The 17,468-nt window shown below is 40.0% G+C and overlaps 1 protein-coding gene across 7 annotated transcripts in view; it reads right to left on the reverse strand.

The window, feature by feature from the left end:
- Window positions 1-17,468, reverse strand: part of RTN4IP1 (reticulon 4 interacting protein 1) — a 77,050-nt gene that overhangs the window by 56,669 nt on the left and 2,913 nt on the right. For all 7 annotated transcript variants that reach the window (XR_008625741.2, XM_055113996.2, XM_055113997.2 and 4 more), the window contains exons 2-4: window positions 13,036-13,187; window positions 11,643-11,711; window positions 9,472-9,596 (exon numbers count right to left, since the gene is read on the reverse strand). Coding sequence is in view for 6 of the 7 variants with exons in the window: in XM_055113996.2 (XP_054969971.1) it covers window positions 9,472-9,596; window positions 11,643-11,711; window positions 13,036-13,187 (346 nt within the window). In the remaining variant the exon portion in view is untranslated. The remainder of the gene's footprint in view (window positions 1-9,471; window positions 9,597-11,642; window positions 11,712-13,035; window positions 13,188-17,468) is intronic.

The raw sequence follows: 17,468 nt of genomic DNA on the forward strand, positions 1-17,468 counted from the left end.
CTATAACTCTTGATCCAAAGCAACTTCATTCCCTCAAATAAAAAAGCAAAACTGTGTTTCACAGCAGGGCTTAGCAAGAGTGGTTCTGCAATAGCAGCTTCAATTCTTTGTGTTGCCACCTGATGGCGACCCCAAGTGCAAAAGCAGCAAGGAGCAGGTCCAATGAATGAAGCGCTGTTAGCTTGTAAAGGAGCCCTGAGGACATATCGTTTGCTGGTCCTGTAAACTCCACATTTTGTGCAGGTTTCAACCACATCTTTCTTCAAAGTCCCCAAAAAGAGAGTAGGCAAAATAAATTTTTTTTTTGAGACGGAGTCTCACTCCGTCGCCCAGGCTGGAGTGCAATGGTGCAATCTCAGCTCACTGCAACCTCCGCCTCCCGTGTTCAAGGGATTCTCCTGACTCAGCCTCCCAAGTAGCTGGGACTACAGGCGCCCACCACCACACCTGGCTAATTTTTTTGTATATTTAGTAGAGATGGGGGTTTCACCATGTTGGCCAGGCTGGTCTCGAACTCCTGACCTCAGGCAATCCGCCCACCTCAGCCTCCCAAAGTGCTGGGATTACAGGTGTGAGCCACCACACCCGGCGGCAAAATAAATTTTCAAGCCAACAATAAGCCGGTCGGTCTTCTAAAGTCTGAAGTCTTGTGGCTCAACTAATTATTCTTGTTGTATTCTTCACAGCACATTCAATGCAAAGGGAAGCAACTGCTGTTGCTGACCTCCCAACGGCCCTTCACTTAAGTCCTACATAGTGGGAATACTTTTTACCTAGCTTGCTGTAATGGCCACACTATATATTCGAATCTCACTGAAGTAGAAGCCTATTTGTCATAGTGAAGAAACGTGTGCTGTATTTGTTGGTTTATATAAAGTGTACAGAAATACTCTACTTGAAAAAAGCACTGTTATTCAAAATCGCCAAGGTTTTTAATTGCATGCCTCTATTACTTCTTAAGTACACATATAGAGCTTCTTTGGAAGTCAGAAGGGAGTATACTAGTGACAGATATTTTTTAAATATGGAGAAAATATGAATCAGTATCACACTACTTAGGCATTCTTAAACCCTAAAATCTAACTTGCTCTGTCCTTTTTGCCTAATCTCTGAATTCTCCCTAAACATACATTAAGGCACTGAAGCAATGTTGGCTTCTTTTCCATGACTGAGTCACTTTTTATTTGGCATTTGGGCACCTAAGCCCTCTACAATCACAGTTTTCAGTATTGTAATCTTATGAGGTAGGGCACCAACCCCTTAGCTGCCTTACAAAAAAAAAAAAAAAAAAAAAACACGAAACATGCTACAAAACAGCAAGACATCAAGAAGTAGAAAATCATCTTCAAGTTTCTATATTCTGACTTGATCCCAAAAATCTTTGAATGCCAGGGCTGGGTATCTAGAGTCCCGGGTTCAGGTCTCAACTCTCTCTCTAATGGAATCCCTGGCCCTCAGGTCTGTCACCTACAAAATGATGATGACAGAAGTGTACCCTGGGAGTCAATGAAAAAGAACAGGTGCTTTCCATCTAATTTAAGCTTATATTTTGTTTCTCCACCTTTGAAACAGACATATATGGCCTTCAAAATTGCCCCAGATTTATAGTGAAAAAAAGCCACATTATAAGATTAGAGTGTCATCTATTAAATCCTAATGACTTACGAACAAAGATGATTTAAATATGGTGAAATCGACCATCAGTAGAAACAAATGGTTTTAAGAAATAAGGATTATGCTGAAAATGTATCTTATCTTTCACCTTCACAAACTACTTTTTTTCTCAGCCTTGTGGAGGTTCTGAAACACACATGACTTTTAAATCGGGGGGAAAACATATAAAAGATAGCAAAGTATCTTAGCATAATATGCCAGGTTTACTGTCTTAAAGTGAGTGAGAAACTTAATCTGAATAAGTGGAAAAATATAGCTACAAAACAAATCAACCAAAGGAGACCAAGATAGCCTAGATTTATGTGTCCTCTTCTTCTAAGCCTCTGTAATGCATGTTGACATTCCCCAATTTACAGAAGAGTTTGTGTGTGAATTAAATATTTAGAAAGTTAAACACATTTTCCCAAGAAAACAAAGCTATTTATATATCTTGGTAAGGTGGCCAGGGTAAGCCATTTATGAAGACTTAGTTAACCCATAATCGACGAAGAACTTTATACACAGGATAACAATGGCTTTGTTATCCGAAGTGTATTCAGAATTTCAACCAGGGGTACTGGGAATGTATCCCCCCAAATGGGATACGCAGTGGGAACCATCCCAAATCACTGGTTCCTTCAATCTTATACAGAAGCAGATAGAGGGAATAAATGTTTGTGATGGGCAGGGCATGGTGGCTCATGCCTGTAATCCCAGGACTTTGGGAGGCCAAGGCAGGTGGATCACCTGAGGTCAGGTGTTCGAGACCAGCCTGGCCAACAAGGTGAAACCCCATCTCTACTAAAAATATAAAAATTAGCCAGGCATGGTGGCGGGCACCTATAATCCCAGCTACTCGGGAGGCTGATGCAGGAGAATTGTTTGAACCTGGGAGGTGGAGGTTGCAGTGAACCGAGATCACGCCACTGCACACCAACCTGGGCGACAGAGCAAGACTCCGTCTAAAAAAAAAGGAAAGCTTGTGATGGGTGACAATAGGGCATAAGACAGAGAGAAGTAGTGAGGTCAGAGGATTTACCATGGAGCCAATGAAGCCGAAGCCCTTCACTTACACAAGGCCCAGAGAGGAACCCTAGCAATATTTTGCATAGACATGTTAGATACGAGTTCTAAATTTCTTTTCAAATAATTAATATGTCAGTATGTTCTATTCTTTGCCTTCTACTTTTAAACTTCCTCATAAAGCAACCTTTTACAATTACCTACTCCACCCTAACTCATGCTGATCACCTGCTCCACCCTGACTCATTCCAATCACCTGCTCTACCCTAACTCATTCCAATCACCTGCTCTACCCTAACTCATTCCATCACCTGCTCCACCCTAATTCATTCCGATTACCTGCTACCTGCTCTGCCCTGACTCCCACCAAAGCACTCACCCCATCATTCTCTTTAAATTAGCCAATCGGAATTAGTTTAGTCTGTGCGGTCTAACCCTAGCCAACAGGGGAATGACAGAGCAGCAGGGCACACGTGCATCAGGGATAAGAACCCCTTACCCTCCCTTGTACAAATGTGCGCTCGCCATTGTTCCATTTGTAAGGGCGCACCCTTCTATATAGAAGTAACTGGCCTTGCTGAGAATTAAAAAGAAAATTTTATATTCGAGTGCTATTTCTTTTGTGGCACCGAAACTTTATATGTAACAGACATATGTTTTTGTAAAATTTGTAAAAGATATGCTAACCACAATCAGTTAAGATTGGTCTTTTTTCACTCTTACTCATCAGTCTTGCTTTTTTCTCAGGTGATACTAGATCTAGCTAAAGGGAAGTTGATTGGAAATATACTTGTTTGGGGTTTAGTGGAAAATACTGATGTGGTTCGTAGTCACTTCTGTGTAGAGTTAAGTTATCCCTAGCTGTCCTAGTTTAAGAAATGCCTTCCAGGAATTTCTTCCTACCTCTCACTAAGTCAACTCACCTAAGCCACATGACATTTCCTTAAAGCTGTGTATCACTGCACACAGCACAGGGTCATGTGAGTAGTGAAGGAGAAAGAAAGTTAAACAAGGTTTGAAATGTACAAAGCCAGAAGCTAGTCTGTGGAAAATTCCTCCAATTAAAAAAATGTAAGAATTTACAAGACAACACTATATGGAAGAGGTTAACAACAAACTAATCAGGATTGTTCATTAAAATACAACAGTATTTTAGGCTTATTCACTACACAAGAAAACGTGAAATGCCTTGAAATCTGTAAACCAAAAACAAAATTCTAAGGCCCCAGCCAACTGAATGGACTCCTCTTTTTGGCCAAGGACATTCCAGAGTTGCCTGAAAATCTAGTTCTGCTCATGATGGCAGAGGAGGTTGCAGGCCTCATTATACCCCTGCAGCATTAACATCAACACAGACCTTCAATCTGATAGGAAACATTTACAGTCTATTCTCTCTAAAGCTGGCTACTTGGAGGCTTCATCTGCATGACAAAACCTAGGTCTCTACAACCCCTTAGCTTAATCCAGACATTCCATTTCACTTATAATAAATCTTTCAACCAACTGCCAATCAGAAAATTTTTAAATCTACCTATCACTTGGAAGCCCACCCCTCTTCAAGAGGTCTCACCCTTCAAGATCAGACCAATGTAAATCTTATGTGTATTGATGGATGTATTGTCTTCCAAAAATATATAAAAGCAAGTTGCACCCTGACCACCTTGGGTGCATGTCATCCTGAGGCTGTGTCACAGGCGTGTCCTTAACCTTGCCAAAATAAACTTTCTAAATTGACTGAGACCTGTCTCAGATATTTTGGGTTCACAAATCTTATAGCTGGCATATAAAAGGAACTTGGAAGACATTGTTCCAAATTTGGCAACAATCTTACATTTTACATGACACGAACAATAATGACTAGTGCTGAGGAAGGTGAGAGAGCAGGGTTTATGAAAAATGTCAGGTTTTGACTTAGGGTAAACCACAATTAACTGACATTAGGATTACAGAGGAAGAGTTGCGGTGGTAGTTGGTAAGCGTTGTTTTGCTCAAGTTGAGTTTGAGATATAAAGAGAACATCTAACTGGAACTCAGTAAGAGGACAGAGTTAGAAATATAGATCTGTAAGTTACCAAACTATAAGTAGAAGTTGGGAGTAGATGAGATAACCCTGGGAAACAAAAAGGAAGAATAGAGTGGAATACTGGGAAAACAGCACATTTAAAGGGCTGGAGGAAGAAGTGGGGCTTCTAAAAATGACAAGAAATGGTCAACAAAAAAAGAAAACTTAAAAGTCTTAATGTCCCTGAAACCATATGAAAAGTAAGTATTTAGGAAGTGGTCAACAATGACAGCTACTTCAGAGAGGTCAAATTAAAATAAAATAAGAACTGAAAAATGTCTTTGGGCTTGGCAACTTAAGTCACTTAAGTTAGCTACGACCCCAGTGAGGGCAGATGCAATTGAAAGGCAAGGCTAGAAGCTAGATTACAGTCCATTGAAGAGTAAATGACTTATAACCTCACGAGATAGTTAACCTAGTCACTTAGAAAGCTATTGTATAAAACACAAATTTCCAGGAGTGAGGTTTCTGCTATTCTTTTAAGTGCCCACCGCCCCCGCCCCCCGACCCAGGACTCCCTGGAAAATAGACCTGAAGCAAAGGAAGATTCATTTCCATCACACTGACCAAGCCAGAGCCTCCACTCTCACTCTCCTTGCCTCCTCAACCCCATACTTTGTTTATGCAAGAAAACAGCTGGGGTTTCTTTCTACTTCCCCTTACCCCCCTAACAATACAACCCAGTCAGGTGCAAATGAAAACTTAAAGTGCAAAAGGGTAATGGGCTTGGGGAGTGGGAAGAAACAGGTGGTGGTGGGGTGAAGAAAAGGCCTTAGAATGCATTTGAAAGAAGAAGGCTGTCATTTTAATTTTAATATAAGCATATTGGTAGGGAATAAACCCAATGTTTTTAACTCTGGGCCTAATTCTATAATTCTATATCAGAATTAATCAGACACCTAATTTACACTTACATGACAAAATTTTACTGCCATAAAACCTAATATCAAAAAAAAAGTATTCCTAAATTCACTTCATTGAGTTGCAAGTATACACAATTTAAAAGTGAAATTTATTTTGTGGAGGAGGAATAGTTCAATTCCTAACTCTGTTGCCCAGGATGGAGTGCAGTGGCATGATCTCGGCTCACTGTAACCTCTGCCTCCCGTGTTCAAGCAATCCTCCTGCCTCAGCCTCCTGAGTAGCTGGGACTACAGGCACGCAACACTACACCTAACACCTTTTAATACTTCTGTCAAACAGAGTGAAGTACAACTTTCCCGGCAAGACATGAATTTCAGGCAGAGCATGAAATATTCAAGTGCACCGATGACACTACCAATAAATAAAACCATCAAATCTTACCATATTCAAAAAATATCCGGTTGTAACAACTTTTTAAAAAAATTTCTACTTATCTTGAGAGCCCTAAGTTATCTATGTGTTCCTACTGAACAAATCATGAAGAAACTATAGATGGGCTGATAAAAAGGAAATAATTTTCACTTGACATTTTCTTTTTCTTTTTTTTTGTTTCGAGATGGAGTCTTGCTCTGTCACCAGGCTGGAGTACCGTGGCACAATCTCAGCTCACTACAACCTCCAACTCTGTGGTTCAAATGATTCTCCTGCCTCAGGCTCCTGAGTAGCTTGAACTACATGTGTGTGCCACCACGTCCAGCTAATTTTTGTATTTTTAGTAGCGACGGGGTTTCACCATGTTGGCCAGGATAGTCTCGATCTCCTGACCTCTTGATCCACCCACCTTGGCCTCCCAAAGTGCTGGGATTACAGGCGTGAGCCACCACGCCTGGCCTCACTTGACATTTTCTAATGATATCAATGTGTGGACAAAATGACAGTATTATATGACATCAAGAATAAACTATTTCCTTGGTTCACTGATACTCAGCTGCTGCAGAAAAGTAACTACAGAACAAAGGGGGGAAAAGGTAAACATCATCGAACCCTTAGAAAGATTTGTCCTAATTTCAAATAAGCTGTTTGTTATAAAGAAATCCTGTAAAATCTTCCAAGGTGCTGATAGGTGTTTTTGTCATTGTTAATTTTTTTTTTTTAATTAACTGATTAGAAAAAAAAGATGATTCATCTTTGATAACAAATACTGATCTGCTTTGTGCAGACTAAGGCATGCCTTAATGCCAATAGCTAACAGAAAAAGAACAGTTATTGTTTACCATATTGAAGCCAAAATATGCTCCATCAATTACAATGAATAGTCAAATGGAAAATCCACTTTGGACACTGGAACTTCTGAGTTTAGGTACAATAAAATCTCATTATAGAATTTCTTCATTAAAAGTATTTTTACAGTATTTTAAGGTGCTCACATCTCTCATGTGACTCTCACAAATAAGCAGTTAAAAGAAGTAGGCCATTATTATAACCCATGTGTGGTAATTTCAGTAAACCGAAATTTCTGAGAGCAGCAAGTACCAAGTGCTATGGTCTGAATGTTTGTAATGTTTGTGTCCCACCAAAATTCGTATGTTGAAATCCTAACCCCCAGGGTGATGGTATTAGGAGGTGGGGTGATTAGGTCATGCAAGCAGAACCCTCATGAATGGGATTTGTGCTCTTATAAGAGAGAGAGACCCCAGAGATATCCTCACCCCTTCCAGAATATGAGGACAAGCGAGAAAGCACTGTTAAAGAACCAGAAAGTTGGTCCTCACCAGACACAAAACCTGATGTCACCTTGATCTCAGGCTTCCCAGCCTCCACAACTGTGAGAAATAAATTTCTCTTGTTTTTAAGCCACCAGTTTATGGTATTTTGTGATAATAGCCTGAACGGACTAAGACAGCAAGGTCTCACTGTGCTCACTGAGTCACTCAGGACAAATGTGTCCTACAGATCACAACATGTGAATGCAGCAGAAGTCCATGATGTGAATTATTGAGACTCTTTGCAATGGGTTTCACTCTAGATTGGTTAACATTGGCTAAATCAATAAACAGACCCAACTCAATATAAGATATCATCACCTAATAAGGTCTAAAACTTTCCATTTCTCAAAGCTCTCCTCAAAACCTACACTGTCCTATACTCATAAACTCAGAGGAAACCACAAAGAGACCATAAATATATAGCATGTGGTCACCTGGTTAGTTAATGGCAGAACAGGACCCAGGGCTCCAACTTCCCAGTTCCAGGCCATTGTTGCTTAAACAGAAGATAACAGAGTACCAAAGAATTACCCACAAAGCCAACAACAAACTGAGGACTCACACCAATGTCTCTAAGAAGAGACAGACCTTTGTCTCTAAATTTTTAAATTTTTTCTTATCTTCTAAATTGTTTTTTACAGTATATTAAAAGTAAGTCCACAGAGCCCTGAACCAGTAAAAGAAATGAGAGCTCTCTAACAATAGTGCACATACAGTCATGCAGGCATAGAAAACATAATGTTTTTAAAGGAAAAAACAAAACAATAAAACCAATGCTGTTGCAGAGTCTACAATTACAATACAGGTCTAAAAATCTTCAATAAGGTTTTTGCAAGGTTATTAACTAAGAGAAACCATTAGAAAAATCTATGTGGTCAGAACTAATTTAATTTAAACAAAGTGTTGACCAAAATGGCAACTTCAAGAAAGATAAGCCACAATAGCTTAAAAAGTAAACAGGGTTGACCTTTAGAATAAATACTTACCTTGAATTCTAAGATAAGGAAGGGTAGTACCTCACTAGATGAATAGCTTTTGTAAGTTTTCAAAAATACAGCTATTAAACTTTCATAAAATTTAATGCTCTATCACCGAACACATTAAATGTAAAGTGCAATGTTTCATAACAATAGAACAGAATCACACAGACTTCAGTTATGTTACCAACACAATCCTTAGTAATAAAAAAAAAACTAGGTTATTTTAATTTATTATAGTTTGACCTACAGCTCCTTCCTTCCTTACAATTGTTAAACGGTCCTTAGTATCTAGTTTTCTCAACAAAAAACAAAATCATCAGTTTTCTCTATGATGGCAACTTTCTAAAATACAAGGAACACCACAATCTCCTTGCTAACAACAGTAGCCACCATTTACTGAGTGCCTCCCACGTGCCATAAACTGTGTCACCAGTTTAATGTGCATTACCTCATTTAACCTTCAAAACAAAACTCATTAAAAAGTGAGTGAGTGGGTCACCCAGCTGGAAAGCAACAGAATCTACATATAAACTCAAGTACATCTGAGACATTTCTGGTCACCATGTTGCTGCTAACCCAAATGAGTACACGCTCAAGGCATTGGGGAATCAGAATTGACCTAATGGATATTAGGCATTGAGACTGAGAGAACTTAAGAATATTCAATAGTTATGCAGTCCCTTTATAGAAATATGCAAGCGTGAGAATAACTCCTGGGAGAGGTAGGGAAAAAACATCTTCACCTTGACATCATTCTTTAGAAACTGTATGGGATGATTCTTAACCTTTTTAGGAATTTCATTAAAAAAAGATATGGATCTTCTTCCTAGACAATCACATATAAAATTTTGCATTATTTTAGAAGGTTCTGACTCCTAAAGTCCATTCCATCCACACATCTCAGTTAAAAAATTCCCAAGTGATTGGGCTGAGAATCCACAGAATGAAGCTAAGAAAGTGCAAACTGACACAAATAGAATGCTTTGGAAACTGTTTTCAAATGTTAGTACAGCTCTGTTCGTGTAAATGATACTAAATTTCAAAGCTCTGACAAATCTACTGCAAGGAACTCACAGAAGGAAAGAAAAGAGGTTTAGATGCTGCCACTGACTGATACACTTACCGTTTTCCTGTGCAATTCTTGTCATTCAGGCCACCAACTTTGTTTATAGCAGACCAGGCTGTGAGAGCCACATACGGCAAAGAGGCAGCTTGAGTATGAGTGAGTGATTTGGGTTTGTGAGAGACCTACATTTGAAGACAACAGTCAAAAATAAGCAATGACTTGCAAACCTATGAACACAATTAAGCACATTTACCTTCACAGGAATCCAGCTGACCCTTGAACAACAGGGGTTTGAATTGTGCAAGTCCACTTATACGTGGATTTCCTGCCTCTGCCACCTCTGAGACCAGCAAAACCAACCCTTCTTCTTCCTACTCCTCCTCTTTCTAGTAACTTGAAGACAACAAGGATGAAAATCTTTATGATGATCCACTTAATGAATAGAAAGTATACTTTTCTTCATTTTTTTTTTCTTTTTTTTGAGATGGAGTCTTGCTCTGTCGCCCAGGCTGGACTGCAGTGGTGTGATCTCGGCTCACTGCAAGCTCCGCCTCCTGGGTTCACACCATTCTCCTGCCTCAGCCTCCTGAGTAGCTGGGACTACAGGCGCCCGCCACTGCACCCGGCTAATTTTTTGTATTTTCAGTAGAGACAGGGTTTCACCGTGTTAGCCAAGATGGTCTCGATCTCCTGACCTCGTGATCCGCCCGCCTTGGCCTCCCAAAGTGCTGGGATTACAGGTGTGAGCCACCGCACCTGGCCTATAATTTTCTTAATAACATTTTTTCTAGCTTCCTTTATTGTAAGGATACAGTATATAATATACATAACATATTCTAGCTTCCTTTATTCTAAGAATACAGTATATAATATACATAACATAGAAAATATGTGTTAGTTGACTTTTTTGAGACAGAGTCTTGCTCTGTCACCCAGGCTGGAGTGCAGTGATGCAATCTCAGCTCACTGCAACCTCTGCTCACTGCAACCTCCGCCTCCCAGGTTTAAGCGATTCTCCTGCCTCAGCCTCCCAAGTAGCTGGGACTACAGGCACCCGCCACCATGCCCAGCTAATTTTTGTATTTTTAGCAGAGACAGGGTTTCACCATATTGGCCAGGCTGGTCTCGAACTCCTGACCTTGTGATCCACGCACCTCGGCCTCCCAAAATGCTGGGATTACAGGCGTGAGCCACTGCACCCAGCCTTAGTTGGCTTTTTATGTTATCGGTAAGGCTTCTGGGCAACAGTAGGCTATTAGCAGTTAAGTTTTAGGAGAGTCAAAAGATGTAGGTGCATTTTCTACCTCACAGGGGTAGGTGCACCAACTCCTGCATTGTTCAGGGGTCAACTGTATTTTCATAGATAAATCTATAAAATCATTCCAGTTCAGTGTTTGTTGCATATCTTACTCCAAGATTATCCTTAATAAATATTGCATAGCTCTATCTGTTGCATATCTTGGAGTAGGGTAAGCAATATGCATACCCTACTCCAAGATTATCCTAATAAATATTGTATAGAATAGTTCTACCTGCCTCACAGATGTTCAATAATGTTATGTAGGCTACATTATCAGATATAACTACTTCATTGTTTATAAAAAGACCACATCAATATTCCCATTAGTCCTGAAGTAAATCCAAATAAACCTTGAAGTCTCAAAAACACATCCTAATTAATTTTTGAGATCAGCTGTTTCCTTTACTCTCATTTTCTGGAAAGGAAATCTTTCTAGGTTTTCTCTAATCTCAGTAACAACCTTTTTCCCTTTCCTGCCCTCCCTTCTGTAGCCAATTTCCTCAATGTTAACCCCTTTCTCTCTATTCAATTTGTTGGTCTCCTGACTGTATTTGATTAGACTCCTGTTTTTAAAGTTATTCAAAACCGCTGGATATTTCCATGTCTCCATTGATGACTAATCCATCCTCTCTACTGCCTATATCTGCTTTCAACTATTTATCTAGGGTAAAATCAAGCAACACAGTAGGGTTCTAGGTCTCATTCCAAAACCCTGCTCTATGAGAGAAATACAGCTACGTTAGCAGGCAGTGTTACTGAATGGCATCAAATACTTTTTTAATCTCTCAAAAATTCCTATATTTTATATTATCTCTTTATAAACTGCCCTATCAAACATAAACTAGATCTAAAAAACACCAATTATTTCAGATATTTGCCAGTCTTTGTTTAAACTTTCTAACGCATTTCAGCAGAGTTGGTAAGTTACCTCATTCCCACTGACTACAACAAACTCTGAAAGAGTGCCTTGTTTCCAAGGAGGAACTGCAGCCCAGACCTGAAACACACACACACAGACAGCTTCATTAGAAACACAGATATTTTTTGACCAAAGCTAAGCATGAAAGTGTTCCCTAATATATACCCTGTGCTGTGAAAAACACAGAGGTCAGCACTACACCAAGCAGGAGTGTTATTTTCATGATATAAATTTATTACTTAGTATGATTCTGGATTTATCAAGTCAAACCACGCTGGAAGCAGATGCCAGCATATCCTGCTGCATTTACTGACTACTTCGAGTCCCAATAAGACCACAATCTCTGGGGTTTGAGTCCTGGCTCCACCACTTATTAGCTATGAGACCTCTTTATAGCTTGGCTTCCTCATCTATAAACTGGGCCTAACTTTATCTACCTCAGAGGGACTAAATGACTTATTTTATAAAAAGCAACCAGAACAGTGTTAGCTATGATTATGAACTATCATTTCTTGGTACAAAAGTTCAAAGTGACAAGTGACAGGTGATTATACCAAACTTAAGCTATTTTAAAGCCATCTCATCCATAAGGTAGAAATTGTCATTTAAAGGCCCTTTCAAGAAAAAAAAAAATACCCTAATCCTATATATTTTAAAGTCTTGCATTTCTTAAGTACTAAAATTAGAAAACACAAACTCAAGTACAGTCAAGATATTTTGGAATTGTTTGTGAAAAAATGTAACAACAGAACCAAAAAAGTGATGGTTCTAGTCAAAGCTCAGTATATTTGTTGAAAAGAAGAAAAAAGTTCAACAGCATAGAACATACTTCTGAAACAGAATGAAATTTGCACATTTAGTAAAGGAATATGTGGGAGTTCAGTCAGGGTGGTGGGAAAAATTGTAAGAGGAAAAATTATAAAGATAGTTACAGCAAGTAGACACAAACCTACTTGGAAGGCCGGGGGTGTTGCACAGCTTCAGTAAAACATTTGGCTGAAAGCAGCCTAATTCTCTTTACCTTGAGTTGATAGCAATAGAGCAAATACCTAGGGAATGTGGGGGAGTTTATCTAAATAGTTTGTTTACTCAAGTGGTCCTAAGACCAATCTTTGATCTTTCATGGATGCATGATTGCTCTCTACTGTTGCAGAGGCAGGGCACGGTCGGCAATGTTAATTACCCTCTAGTGGTGTTTACTCGAGACCTACGTCATTTAATCTGTACTAAATAAATGCAAACTTTGTCAGTTTAGGGGGCGGATGCTGCAGATTCAGGGAGCAGAAGCCCCTTAGCTGCACTGACAGGCAAAATATCTGTGTCAGTGTGCGTCTCTCATCCGTCGCTGGATCAGGGTCTCTGGGTTGGATCCCCGTAGGAATAGTGGCATTTCCTAACTCACCTCATCTCCAGGCTTGAAGTATTTCACATCAAGCCCACATTCCATCACCACGCCAGAGACATCCCGACCCAGAGTCAGAGGAAATTCTTCTCCTTTGATTTTCATGTGTAAAGGATCACGCTTCATATTTAAAGCTGTAGCTCCATAACCACCTGTAAAATACAATTTATCTGTTTCCTCCAAATGTAAGTATGAAATGCTTTTAAAAGTATTACAGGGTTATAGTCCAGTACAATTTTAGGTCTTCAAGATGTAGATTATAAATCATTCCATTACAAAGACACATAAGTGTATGTTCACTGCAACACTATTCACAACAGCAAAGACATGGAATCAACCTAACTACCCATCAATGACAGACTGGATAAAAAAACTGTGGTACATACACACCATGGAATACTATGCAGCCATAAAAAGGAATGAGATCATGTCCTTTCCAAGGACATGGATGGAACTGGAGGCCATTATCCTTAGCAAATTAACACAGGAACAGAAAACTAAAGTGGGAGCTAAATGATGAGAACACATGGACACATAGAGGGGAACAACACACACTGGGGTTTTTCAGAGGGTGGAGGGTGGGAAGAGGAAGAGGATAAAGAAAAATAACTAGTGGGTATGAGACTTCATACTTGGGAGATGAAATAATCTGTACAACAAACCCCCATGACACAAGCTCACCTATGTAACAAACCTGCACTTGTACCTCTGAACTTAAAAGTTTTTTAAAAAAGTAAATCAACCTTATAATTTTTTGCCATTACATGGGAAAGCATAAAAAGATTTTCTTTAAAAAAAAATTTACTTGGAAAGTGATAATCACTTATTAAACTAAAGCCACCATTGTTCAAAATATTTTTGAAATTCAAATTTTGAAACTGTCTTCAGAACTTTTAGTATTATCTTTCATACAGTTTTGCTTTGTTCTTTGAAGATGATGTCTTCATTAACGTATTCATGTCTTTATTAACGTACTCATTCACGAACTTTTTAAACAACAAAATATTTGGTGCCAGGTCTGGTGAAGACAAATGTTTAAGCTGTTTGAAGTCAATATATAAATAAGGCAAGAATATAAAGTACTTGATGCTGACAACAGTTTACGAGTAATGATCCCCACATCCTTAAAAATGTTTCTAGAACAACATCTTTGAAATAAATTGGAATAAATTCCTGAGTGATAAAAAGCCTCTTGGCTGCATCTGTTCTGATGTGTAAAATCAAGTTGTTTTATTTCACATCTTTTTATTTATTTATTTTATTTTTTTGAGACAGGGTCTCGCTCTGTCATGAGGCTGGAGTGCAGTGGCGTGATCTCGGCTCATTGCAACCTCTGCCTCCAGGGTTCAAGTGATTCTCCTGCCTCAGCCTCCCGAGTAGCTGGGACTACAGGCACACACCACCACAGCCAGCTAATTTTTGTATTTTTAGTAGAGACGGGATTTCACCACGTTGGCCAAGATGGTCTCAATCTCCCGACCTCGTGATCCGCCCGCCTCGGCCTCCCAAAGTGCTGGGATTACAGGCGTAAGCCACCGCACCCGGCCTATTTTATTTATTTTTTTAAGAGATGAAGCCTCGCTCTGTTGCCCAAGGGCAGTGATGTGATCTTGGCTCACTACAACCTCCACTTCCTGGGTTCAAGCCATTCTCATGCCTCAACCTCTGGAGTAGTTGGGATTACAGGTGTGCGCCACGTCTGGCTAATTTTGTAGAAACAGGGATTCATCATGTTGCCCAGGCTGGTCTCAAACTCCTAGGCTCAAGCGATCCACCCACCTTGCCTCCCAAAGTGCTGGGATTACAGGCGTGAGCCACCACACCTGGCCCATATCTTTTTATTTTTAAGAATATTTACAGGCCAGGTGTGGTGGCTCACATCTGTAATCCCAGGACTTTGGGAGACCAAGGTGGGAGGATTGCTTGAGTTCAGGAGTTCAAAACCAGCCTAGAGCTCATCTCTACTAAAAATTTAAAAAATTAGCCAGGCATAGTGGTACATGCCTGTAATCCCAGCTACTCAGGAGGCTGAGGCAGGAGGATTGCTTGAGCCCAGGAGTTTGAGACTGCAGTGAGCCATGATCACACCACTGCACTCCAGCCCGGGTGACAAAGCAAAGCTCTGTCTCAAAAAAAAAAAAAAAGAAAGAAAAAGAAAAAGAATACTTATATAAATATCAGCTAAATAAAACTGAAAACATTCTTTTAATTTTTTGGTTCAAGTAAATTTGCTACTCTATAATAATCCAGAGTAATTTATTACATGGCTTCCATATACAACGTGACTTTTCTCAGACCCAAAAGTATCTGTTATTCTCTCTTCTGCTTGACCTTTTTTTGAGAACATGTCTGCCACGTGAGGCTTTCCATGATAGGCACCCTGCCTACCTCTCCAGTGTCATGTACCACTCACTCCCTGCCCCACAACGCATGCTCCACAGTCACTAACCCGCTCTGTGTCTCCCCTTGCCCCGCACCCACTCCTGTGGGCAATCCATTAGATCTTAGGGATGAGGAGAAAGCAGCAAAGGAGACTAAGGTGGCAGTTTAAAGACGTTCAATGCTGCTGACGGGAGACAGGTTTTCAAATAAGGTCCAAAGATGCTAAGAGGCTTTAAAACAAACAAACAAGCCCGGATCTAACAGACCTTTGGTAACGCTGCCAGGAGCAACTGCTGTGTAGTGCGCTTTTGAGAGAATGGGAAATAAGGGACTGGAGACATGAGAAGACTGAACTCTCTTTAAAACAGTTTTGTTGCAAAGGGAGCAGAGAAATGGAGCAGTAGCTCGAAGTGGCAACTGGGATGGACAGAGGACTTTTGAGTGGCTTTTTTTTTTTTTTTTGAGACAGAGTCTTGCTCTGTTGCCCAGGCTGGAGTGCAATGGCGTGATCTCGGCTCACTGCAACTTCCGCCTCCCGGGTTCAAGCGATTCTCCTGTCTCAGCCTCCTGAGTAGCTGGGATTACAGGCATGCGCCACCACGCCTGGCTAATTTTTAGCAGAGACGGGGTTTCTCCATGTTGATCAGGCTGGTCTCGAACTCCTGATTTCAGGTGATCCACCTGCCTCGGCCTCCCAAAGTGCTGGAATTACAGGTGTGAGCCACTGTGCCCAGCCTCTTCCTTCTTCTTAAGGAGAAATAACAGCAAGTCTGTATACTAATGGGGATGATCCAGTAGAAAAGAAAAGACTGATGATGCAGGAGACACCTGCTGGAATGATATCCCAGAGTAGGTGAGAGGGGATGGGATCAGAAACACAAGCCGAGGGCTGGCCTTATGTGAAAGCAGTGACAGCTAATACATACAGCAGGAGGGAAGGTAGAAGATACGGAGAGAGATGCTGACAGGTGGGTAGCTTGCATGAGTTGTGTTACTACTAAAAAATCAAGACACATGGGATAAAGTGTTTGAAAGGTGGGAAAGTCCCAGAAAATCTAAGCTGATGGCCATTATACCAACATTACAACGTTTGCCATCTGGGGAGTCAGGATTATACTCTGTCAAGGAAAAAAAAAAACAACTTCACTTGTAATATTCACAAAAGTCATGTGCTTCACTTTTCCTGCCTTACATTCCTTTTCCACTGCTAAAGATAATTAAACAATTATTCACTGAAACTTCTATGTGGTTTGAACAACAGAAGTGGACATTTAGTCGTGTCAAACTTTAGCTGCTGTTTAAGAGCTGCAGAAAGGTTTCAGTCCTCTTTGAGGTACAGAGCCTGCAGCCCAAGGTTGTTTTTAGTTTTCTTGGTCCCCTGATATGCTAATACATCAACTGAGTAGCCTTGGCTCACTGTTACTATCTAACAAGCCCCTGAACCCAGAATGTAGTCAGCTGGCAGTTAGTAATTGAGAACCTGTTTGGTGACACGGATGACTGAATGGGGCCCTTAAGTGTTCCATCCTATTGACAGGGGTTGACACCTTGACTTGTTCAGAGAGTTGGGCCAATTTGAAAAATCCTAAATCTGTCATCAGTTTAAAGACTTTAATCCCATCTAAAGACACCAAACTTTGTTGGTATGATGCTGTTGGCTGCATTTTTTCCCCATGTAAAAATTCTTCATTTCTTTAGCCATTTCTATGATTTATTATTTTACATCCAACAGTAGTGGCTGTCTCCAGAAAAACAGCCAGCCTTCATCTTTCAAATAAAATAGACATGTCTCTTGCTTTCTTGCCAAGGGAAATAACTGCTTCCTACAGTTTACAGTCTTCTACTCATTATTTTATTTCCCCAAGCTACTGTTTCAGATATCTTCTGCAATGACAATAAATATCCTCAAAAGGTAGGAGAAAAAAAAAGAGGATAACTTGAGAATAATATTACCCATTCAAGTCATAAAAAACTAAGATGTTTCAAGAATACTATATAAAAGTAAAATGTTTTACAGTGTTATATTATTAAACAGCAGCCAAGAAAAGTCT

This window comes from Pan paniscus, chromosome 5, assembly GCF_029289425.2.
Source record: "Pan paniscus chromosome 5, NHGRI_mPanPan1-v2.0_pri, whole genome shotgun sequence".
NCBI lineage: Eukaryota > Metazoa > Chordata > Mammalia > Primates > Hominidae > Pan > Pan paniscus.